General features: G+C 38.2%; 1 protein-coding gene across 1 annotated transcript; it reads left to right on the top strand.

The window, feature by feature from the left end:
- The first annotated feature begins 7,024 nt into the window (after positions 1-7,024).
- On the top strand, positions 7,025-9,660 carry PCDHB1 (protocadherin beta 1). Its single transcript, XM_060633987.2, has one exon. It carries the CDS (start codon positions 7,207-7,209, stop codon positions 9,658-9,660), a length of 2,454 nt encoding a protein of 817 aa, XP_060489970.2. The 5' UTR covers positions 7,025-7,206.
- The last annotated feature ends 1,425 nt before the right edge of the window (positions 9,661-11,085 follow it).

Here is an 11,085-nt window from a genome sequence, read left to right as displayed (position 1 = left end):
TATTTTTACTCTGTGTATTTTACTGTTTTACCATGCATATTTTTATACAGTGATGAATAAATCACTATTAATTAATTAAATTCATAATTACACTCATAATTACATCCATAAGGGGATGGAGATCACCTTATGTTGCTAAGTAAATATAGATTCTTTGATAGGTAACAAGAAAAAAAACAAGAGACAGAGGTAATGACATGCCTCATTCAAATCTTATTTTTATAAAAATACTGTAAAAAGTAGATACATATTTATAGAAGCTCTAAAGTCAAAATTCCAACTAAACATCAAATTTCTATGTCTCTACTGGTAACCTCTCCTTCCTAATTGTTTTAATATCATTCTTTCCATCTTTTGAAAAAAGTTACTGCTATATAGCCAAAGCCTTACTGTATGTTCAGGTGTATGGGTTACAGTGTAAAATAAATTCTATCAAGTTGAGAGTAAAGTAAATTTCTTTCTCAAATGAAAAAACATCAATCTCAGAAAAAAAGACCTATCCAGGAAGTATACTTGGCTTTGTCAGCCAATCCAGTTAATATTAGTATTCTAATAGATATTTTTTCATTTGCTCTTCTATGGATCTTAACACAGAAAATATAGTTATCATTTGTTTTAAGGTATAAAATATTTTCAGAATATTAATTTTAATAAAATATAGGTACTGTATTTGGGGTTGTTACATGAATTGTCTTCAATTATAAAAGGGAGAAATTGGTTGGAATTTAATGAAGAGACAAATTATCACTCTAGTCTAGGTTCCATTTGATTAAATTGGGAAGTTTAGCAAACATTTGTCAGGTTTCATGGAAAGACACCTGTAACCTGTGCTACCAGAGTCAACATGGAAAACAAATAAGCATGAATAAGGGCATGAAAGCCATCTGTTTAAAAGAGGAATGTAATATAAATCTTGCCTGTAAATGGTATTGGTTTATGTCTTCTTACATTACTGTGAAAGACTGAAACATTAGACGCACGTGCACATGATGGACAATAAGAGGTATTGTCGTTCAAAACAACAGATGGTAGATCAAGAGCAGCTGCAATAAATTGAGCTGCCTAAGAAGACTTCTGGACCCCTGAAGCCTCCTGTTCCTTCCAAAATGAATAAGAAACCTAAAATGCATGAAAAAAACACATGGAAGAAAAGAAGTCTAAAATCGTAGTAAAGTCTGAAACAGCAGATGTGACCTCAGTGCTTCAAAATACATTGGCTCCTAAAAATAGATGTTTTTTTTTTCCCAGATGAAGGAGTATATATGAAAGAAAATTAGAGGGCATTTTAAATAGCAATATAACAATAACAATCAAAATAAATATCCTAAATATTACAACACTAAGACAACTTAAAGTTTGGATACAGTAATAGAAAAAACAGGTGGAGAGATTCTCCAATATTCTAGTTAGATAGAGTATTTTTTCTGAAAGAAGTTGAAAATAGTGACAAAATTCTCAGAATAATTTCAGAGGCATTTAAATGTATGGTGTAGAGGTAAATAAAGTAAACATAAGTGACCCATTTTGCATAAATGTTAGAACAGATTTTTATTTAAACTAATTTTATAAACAGGAAATATAGAGTTGTATAGAGCAGAACATGGAGTAAAAAGAATTTGTTTTCCAATATAAGTCTAATTATATTTCTCTGGCTTGCCTGAGTTGATTTTCAAACAAACAAACAAACAAACAAACAAACAAACATGGCACTTGTGTAATAATGTAATTCCAAATTCCAAAATTCTTTTGTGTATATATATTTTAAAAGATTTTTTTTTAGAACAGTTTTGGTTCATGGGAAAACTGAGCCCAAAATACAGAGAGTTTCCATATATTCCCTGCCCTGACACTTATACAGCTTCCCTCACTATGATCATCTTGAAGCATATAGTAGTGCATTTGTTACAACAGATGAACCAACAGTGATACATCATTATCTCCCAAAGTCCATAGTTTACATTAAGTTCACTCTTGGTGTTGTGCATGCTATGGATTTTGACAAATGTATGGTGACCAATATTTACCATTATAGGATCAAACGAATAGTTTTACTACCCTAAATCCTCTGTGGCTTTCCCACTAAGATTGGGAGCAGGGCAAAGATGTTCCATCTCACTACTACTTTTAAACATTGCACTGGAAAAGGAAACAAAAGGTGTACTGATTGGGAAGGAAGAAAAAAACCACCTTATTTACAGATTACATGATAATGTATATAGAAAATCTGAAAGACTCGATTAAAAGAAAACTCCTGAACTAATAAGCAGTTATAGCAATGTTGCAGAATATGATGTTCATACACAAAAGTCAATCATTTTCCTATATACCAGTAATGAACAAGTGAATTTTAAAATTGAAAACACAATACCACTTACATTAGTATCCCTGAAAAAATGGAACACTTTGGTATAAACCTAAGCCTAAATATGTACAAGATCTACAAAACTATAAAACTCTGATGAAATAAATCAAAGAACTAAATAAATGGAGAGATATTCCATGTTCATGGATAGGAAGACTCAATATTGTCAAGAAGTCCGTTCTTCCCAACTTGATGTGTAATCAATGTAATCCAAATAAAAATCCCAAACAGATATTCTGTGGATATTGACAAACTGATTCTAAGTTTATATGGAGAGGTAAAAGACCCAGAAGAGCCAACACACTATTGAAAAAGAACAAAGTCAGAGGACTGACACTGCCTAACTTTAAGACTTATTATAAAGCTACACTGATCAAGCCACCGTGGTATTGGCAAAGTAATAGACAAACAGACTAGAATAGAAAGCCCGGAAATAGACCCACGTAAAAATAGTCAACTGATCTTGGACAAAGGAGCAAAGGCTATGCAATTGAAAAAAACATGATCTTTTCAAAAAAGAGTGCTGTAACAGCGGGCCATTGACAAGCAAAAAATAATTCTAGACATAGACCTTATACTCTTCATAGATTATCTCAAAAAAAGGATAAAAGCCATCTTGATTTCTTCCAAGCTCTGGCAATTATGAATAAAGCTGTTCTAAACCTCTGTGTGCAGAGCTTTGCATGGACCTAAGTTTTCATATCTTTTGGGTAAATAACAAGGAGAGCAACTGCTGGATCTTACAGTAAAATAGAAACACAAAACTATAAGACTCTTAGAAGATAGGAGAAAATCTAGATGAACTTGAGTGTGGAGATAAATTTTTAGGTACAATACCAAAGGCATGATCCATGAAAGAAATACTTGATTAGCTTGACTTCGTTAAAATTAAAAATTTCTTATCTGTGAAAGACAATTTCAAGAGAACAAAAACACACGTCACAAGTTAGGAGAAAATATTTGCGAGAGACATATCTGATAAATAAGCAAGATTAATATATATTTAAAATATACAAAAAATTCTTAAAACTCAACAAGAAAATAAACAAACTAAATATTGAGTCAAAGACCTTAACAGACACTTCACCTAACAAGAATTAAAGATGGCAAGTAAACGTATTTTACTTTGCGTGGTAAAACAGTTCTCAGCACCAGGTGATGTATGGAATTGTTGGATCACTATATTGTACAGCTGAAACTAATATAACTGTTGACTGGAATTAAAATACATTTTTAGAAGTTCTCATTACAAAAAAAAATTGTAACTCCATATGGTGATAGATGTTGACTAGACTGACTGGGGTGATCATTACATAATCATACAAATACCGAATCATTATGTTGTACATCTGAAACTAATATAATGTTGCATGTCAATTGTATCTCAGTTTTTGAAAAGATTCCCTAGGAGGCCATAAGTTTTCACATAATGTGTGAAACACTGGGAGAAATATTGCCTTTTTAAACAAAAACTCTGTAGATATATATCAACTAAGGGTAAATATGTCTCATTTTCTTATAAAGAGATATTCAGGATTCATATTCAGAATATATGAAGAGCTACAGATCAATAGAAAAAAGATAAGTGATTCAATGTAAAAACTGGGCAAGAGAACTGAACAACCGTCCCCCCACCCAAAGGATAACCAGGTGACTAAAGACATATTACATAGTGCCCTGCCTCATCGGTAATTAATCATCAGAGAAATGCAATTAAACCCACGCTGGGAGAGCAAGAATGGTTAAACTTTAAAAAGATGAGTAATGCTAGGTGTTGGTAAGAATTTGCACAGCTGGAGGTTACACTGCTGATGAGAGTATAAATTGGTACAACCTCTTAGCAGTTTGGCAATATGAAGTAAAGCGAAAAAGAACATACCCTATGACATCAATGCCTCTTCTAGGTATATGTCCCCTCCCCCAAAATATGTACACAGGTCTACAAGGTGACATATAGAAGGGCACACTGCTGTGAATAGTAGAACAATAGAATGAGTAAATGAGTTTTGCTGCACTCATACTGAAAAAGACAAAAGCAATGCCTGACTGCTAGCAGCCCTGATACTCCAGGCTGGGCCATGGTGTTCTCCTGTTGAACGAAAACAATTTCATAGAACACCAGCATTACACGAGGCTGTGTAATGTGATAGATCAGAATTAAAACAAGAGCACACCTTAATCATGCCTGAATATAGACAGAAAAGAACACTGTCCAGTCCACAAAAATGATCAAATATCCCTCTGTGCTAAAATGATTTACCAGTCACAGCTTGTTTGCCAGTCACAGATTTACCTTCTCCTTTCTGCTTTTCTATGTAAGAATTATAGAGAAGATATAAGAATTATATAAGATATAAGATAATTATAAGAATTATTAATACACCCAACTATAGTATCAACTCCATTGCTGATAGCATCCCATCCAGAGTAAAGTCCTTCTTCATAGCACCCCAGATCACCTTGCACAAGACTAAATACTCTAAGTCCTTTCCGACACCCTCTTACTGTGATTCCCCATGATTCTCTGTGGTATGCAATCTCCCTTGTTGCAGTCAGGAAATACAGCTCTTTTCAACTACAGGTGCGTTCCTGATGCTCTATGGCCAAAGGGTATTGACAATACTCTGGAATTCTATACAGCAATGGAAATGGGTGAACAAGAACTAAACACAAAAATGTCAGTCTCACATGGAGCTAAATAATGAAGGAAAGGAACTAGACTTAAAAGATTACTCATCATAAATGTTAAGGGGTTTTTTTTAGCATAGTGAAAATATTACCTTCTGTACATTTTATTGTATGTATTTTTATATACAGTTTTTTTTACATTTATTTATTTTTGAGAGAGAGAGACAGTGTGAGCAGGGGAGGGGCAGAGAGAGAGGGAGACACAGAATCAGAAGCAGGCTCTAGGCTCTGAGCTGTCAGCATAGAGCCTGATGTGGGGCTCAAACCCACGAACCGTGAGATCGTGACCTGAGCTGAAGTCGGAAGCTTAACTAAGTGACCCAGGCACCCCTATATACAGTTTTTTAAAGAGGCAAAATTAAACTGTTTAGGGCTGACACTTAAGCTAGATATTAATTTAGGTAACGGAGATTGGGGGATCCATTAACTCCTTCATGTCAGGATGTCAATAACATTATATACACTTTTCATTCATTTTTTTTCTCATTTGGAAAATATGGTTTAGATTTCTCATAAGTGGCAGTAACTCTTTCTATAGCACCTAGCATAGAAAATGCTGAGCACAAATGGGGACTCACCAAATGCTTTTGATGGACATGAGATGAGAGTGTCAAAAGACAGGTTCTAGTTCCTACTGCCAGGAATAGCTGTGTGAATTGGGCAAGTAATTTCATCATTTGGGCCTTAGTTTCTTAATCTTTAAAAAAATCGAGGGGAGTATTGGACCCTATCTTTTTTGAGGTGGTTCATCATTCTTAAACATTCTATTATCTAATGATTGTAAAAGAAACTCTGAACAAGTATCCCCCAAATTTCTATCAGGTCATTTTCAATATATCTAAGTAGTCTGTTATTTCATTTCCTTTCAAATCCAAAGCCAAACATTTTTATTTCATTTATCCATTATGTTATTTGGGAAACACAGTAATATACTGATTAAGAGCAGAGACTCTGGAGTCAGACAAAATTAAACTGAATTCTTTCTCTAATCCTTATGAGGCAGGGGGTCTTGGAAGAGTGACATAACTTCTCCAGTCTGTTTCTTTGTCTTTAAAAAAAAAAAAAAAGAGGGGCACCTGGGTGGCTCAGTCGGTTAAGCACACAGACTTGGGTTCAGGTCATGATCTCGCAGTTTGTGGGTTCGAGCCGCGTGTTGGCCTCTGTTCCCACAGCACAGAACCTGGAGCCTGCTTCGGATTCTATGTCTCTTCTCTTTCACTCACAGTCTCTCTCTCTCTCTCTCTCTCTCTCTCAAAAATAAACATTAAAAAATGTTAAATAATGTGTACTTAATAGAGCTGTTGCAAGGATTAAATAATGCATGTAAACCACTTAACACAGTCCCAGTGCTATATAGAAACCATACCCAGTAAATATTACTATCATTATAATCCTAAGTGCCAAGCCAACTGCTTCTTGAGGGTGAGGGTTCTAGGAAAGGAATGGATTTGTGCATATCAAGAGCCTAGTTGGCCAGTTCTCCTATCAATGTACCTACTGGACACCAGGTTCCTGAAAGAAAAACCTCTGTCTGTCCCCTTTCTTTTTCCTGCTGACCACTTTCTCCAAACCCCTGCCCCTGCCTGACTTCCATCTGGCTCCAAAAGACACTGCAGGATCTTTTTTACTACCCCCCCCCCCACCTTTTTTGGTGCAAAACAGGTGATTTTATTAAAACACAGGGACAGGACCCGTGGGCAAAAAGAGCTGCCTTTTTGACTCTCCCTTGATCTCTGGACAAGCAAGGTAGCTTGCTTACTTCTCGCTGTTTGCCGGTTGCTGCAGCAGCCCCAGCCGGCTCCCAGATTGGTGACTTCAGCTTAAGTGACTATCCTCATTGGCTTCTTAATTCCCAAGGACTTTTTTTCTGAAAGGGAATTAAAGACTCTGCGTTGCTTTGGCAACAACTTTCATCCTCTGCCTAACTCTCCAGAATGAGAGCATATCTATTAATACACTGGATAGACTGGGGAGTTGAGTTGCTCAATGCAAATTTTCTTCCAAGTGCAAAACAGCTTACCGGGCTTTGCTAGCCCGGTGCTGCAGTTACAGAGGAGCAAAGCCGAGAGCAGCAGTTCCAAGAATCTGTGGGCAGAAAAGTGAAGTATACCTGCAACAGGTGGCGGCTGCTGCAGAGAGTGCGCTTGTGAGACCGGATGGCGGTTGCGCACAGAAAGCTCATGCAGAACAGGCAAGTAGGGTCTCTTCTCTTTTTTGTGTGCATATCTATGGGAAGTGCAGCAACCATCCGCTACTCCGTGGCAGAAGAGATGGAGAGCGGTTCGTTTGTAGCTAATGTGGCTAAGGACCTGGGGCTGGAGGTAGGGAAGCTGGCTGCGCGCGGGGCGCGGCTGGTTTCCGAGGGCAACAAAGTGCACTTCCGGCTCCACCGCAAGACAGGGGATCTATTCGTGAAGGAGAAACTGGATAGGGAGTCACTCTGTGGCAAAGCTGACCCGTGTGTTCTGCATTTTGAAATAGTCTTGGTGGAGCCGCTGCAGTCCTTTCGTGTCGAGGTCAGGGTATTTGATATCAATGACAATGCCCCGATTTTCCTAAACAAGGAGCCGCTTTTAAAGATTCCGGAGAGTACCCCCTTGGGTTCACGTTTTCCTCTGCAGAGTGCCCAGGATCTGGACGTGGGCCTCAATGGTCTCCAAAACTACACCTTAAGCCCCAACACGTATTTCCACCTGCATACCCGCTTTCGCAGCCATGGGCCCAAATACGCTGAGCTGGTGCTGGATAAGCCCCTGGACAGAGAGGAGCAGCCTGAAGTCAACTTGACAATTACAGCGGTGGATGGCGGGTCCCCTCCCAAATCTGGCATCGCTCACATCCGTGTGGTCGTTCTGGACGTCAATGACCACGTGCCTCAGTTCTCCAGATTGGTGTACCGCGCTCAGGTACTAGAAAATAGTGCCAATGGTTCTTTGGTGGTCACTGTGAGTGCCACAGACCTGGATGAGGGCTCCAACAAAGATATAACTTATTCCTTAGCTCAAAACCCAGAAGCAATTCTCCAGACGTTTCAGATTGACTCGCAGACTGGGGATGTTCGACTAAGAGGGCCCCTAGATTTTGAAGCAATTGAAACATATGATATTGACATTCAAGCCACCGATGGAGGGGGCCTTTCTGCCCACAGCAAAGTCCTGGTGGAAGTGGTGGATGTTAATGACAATCCTCCTGAAGTGACAATCTCCTCTGTGTCCAGCCCTCTCCCTGAGGACTCCCCATTAGAGACTGTAGTGGCCCTTTTCTCTATCCGAGACCGGGACATTCGAGTGGGAGGAAAAATCATCTGCTTCCTCAGAGAAGACCTTCCCTTTGCAGTCAAACCTACTTTCCGGAATTCTTACTCTCTGGTTACTGACAGAGTCTTGGATCGGGAAGAGGTCTCAGGCTACAATATCACCGTTGTTGCCATGGATACTGGGCCACCCAGTCTGTTCACAGAAACTGTGATTGAGGTGCTAATATCTGACATTAATGACAATCCCCCAATATTTCAGGAAGACTCATACATTTTGACTGTTCGAGAAAACAACAGCCCTGCAATTTTTATTGGCAAAGTTCATGCTGAGGATCTAGATTTGGGTGAGAATGCCCAAGTAACATATACTCTGCTTCCTCCAGAAAGTGGAGATTTATCAGTCTTTGCTTACATCTCCATAAATTCAGACAATGGGAAGCTCTATGCACTGAGAACCATGGATTATGAGGCCATTCAAAAATTTCAGTTTGTGGTAAAGGCAACTGATGGGGGCTTCCTGTCACTGAGTAGCCAGGTTACTGTCAGAGTGGTTGTTCTGGATGACAATGACAACCGCCCAATGATCTTGTACCCACTGCAGAATGGCACCTTGCCCTGCAATGACCTAGTGCCCAGGTCTGCAGAGGCAGGCTACCTGGTGACCAAGGTAGTGGCTGTGGACGGTGACTCAGGTCAGAATTCTTGGCTTTCATATCATCTCCTTAAGGCCACTGACACTGGGTTATTCTCTGTTCAACAACAAAATGGGGAAATCCGTACACTGCGGCAGATAGCTGAAAGAGACCCCGTGGTTCAGAAACTTACAATTCTTGTTCAGGATCATGGCCAACCAGCTCTTTCCACTACTGCCTCACTCAACATTTTGCTGGTAGATGGGTTTTCTGAGCCCTATCTACAGTTTCGGGATCCATCCAAGCATCCTACAAGGGTAAATCCATCCACTAAATATTTGGTCATTTCTCTGGCTGTGCTTTCCTTTCTCTTTCTCCTCTCTGTCACAGTGATCTTTGTTATACACATCTACCAGGTTAAATATAGAGAAAAGTTCACAGTTCAAGAGCATTTCTATGATGACTGTAATTTCCCTAACAACTTGGTACAAGAAGGAGCCAATGGATCTTTATCTCAGCCATGTCCCTATGAAATGTGCTCTGCCACTGGCACTGGCAATAGTGAGTTTCGGTTCCTTAAGCGCTTTATGCCCAACTTCCCCTTCCCACATGGCACTGGAGAAGCAAAAACAGAGGCTGGCTCCAGTTTACCCCCAGATTCTGGTAGGAATAGGTCTCGGGGGTCAGAGGGCCATGGCCAAGTACCTGATAACTATATGTAGTTCTTGCTCATGAGCTATAAGTAATTATTATTCATGTGTCCTCTGGACACATGAATTCTGGACCTGGAAATGCTCAGTTCATTAGTTCTGGACCTGGAAATGCTTAGTTCCACAGAGATATCCTGTTATTTTGCCTTTAAATTGTTTTCTAGTAGACAGTTATGCATGCATGGGGAAGAAAACTAGCTTCTAGTTTTGATACATCAGGAAGCAGTTAGGTTTGAGAAACAGATATATAGCTTATCATTACTCAGAAATTTCTAGATTCTTATTCCTTAGTAAGTGGAGATCATCTTTGAATCATAAGGACACAAATGCCTGGTGAATGGTCCTCATAGATAATCAGGTAAAAGGAAAGGTAAAGAAAAAAAAAGAATTGACTTATTTGAGAATGTGAGTAAGGGTAGAAAGACTAAAGAGATTCAGTTCAGGAATGTTCTCCAAAATTAAGTTAGATGGGATTTCTTAATGGTCGTTTAGGCCTTAGGCAAGCCGAAACCTCTCTTTGTATACAGGTGTCTATCCCTTACTTATCAGAGAACAGTTATTTGAATGTGGAGAATAAAAGGTAGATGAGGGGGAAAAATCAGTAAGGCTTATTGTCGTTAACAAATGCTATCAAAATAAAAGATATTAAAGGAAAAAGTGATAATACCAATTAAGTGGCCTTAAGAAAAGATACATTTTCAGATATTACCAGATTGGATTTTAGGCCATTTTCCCTTCTGAGGATTCTGAAGTGATGTCATGGAAACTGAGAAAAAAGTACTTCCTAGCAAATCATTCATAAAATGAAATGGAATCATGAAAGAAGTTAGGCTTTTTTTTTGATTATCATGGTTTTGCCTTCATAAGCTATTTTAATTTCTCTCATTCTAAAATTTAAAAAACCAATATTAAAACGTTAACATATTTCAATGATGCTAACCATACTACTAACTTGCCTTAAAAGTTTTTTTTAACGTTTGCTTTAGTGACACTTTAATCATGTGCCTTATTTTATTTAAATGTGTGTAAATTCAGACCCATGAGGATATGTCCTGTACAGGAGAGCACAATATTTGTACCTGGATTTCTTAGGGTACAGAAGTATCTCTTAAAATACTTCTTAAATCATATTCATTGATATAAGCTTCATTCATAGAATTATGACTGACTCCGAATGGTACTATCTGGCTGCCTACCTGGTGACCAAGATATACTAAAATTTAGTGATAAGTTATTTTTAAAATGTTAGAAATGCTTAGGGCAGAACTGGTATAACCTATGTCTGCCTTCAGTATTTTCCTTAATATTTTGAGAATGGATAAATCAAATGTGGAATACCAATGAATTGTCTTTTTTATTAATATTAACTGTTTTCCATAAATCATGTTATAATCTGCTCATTTGGAGTAAAGGTCTTTCTTGAACAAAACATGGAAT

The sequence above is a fragment of the Panthera onca genome, chromosome A1 (assembly GCF_046562875.1).
Source record: "Panthera onca isolate mPanOnc1 chromosome A1, mPanOnc1 haplotype 2, whole genome shotgun sequence".
NCBI lineage: Eukaryota > Metazoa > Chordata > Mammalia > Carnivora > Felidae > Panthera > Panthera onca.
The sequence above is the reverse complement of the archived record's forward strand: the minus strand, read 5'-3'. Positions and strand labels throughout refer to the sequence as shown.

Coding starts and splice junctions, on each gene's coding strand:
- PCDHB1 (XM_060633987.2), top strand. CDS start 7,207: ATGGCGGTTGCGCACAGAAAGCTCATGCAGAACAGGCAAGTAGGGTCT.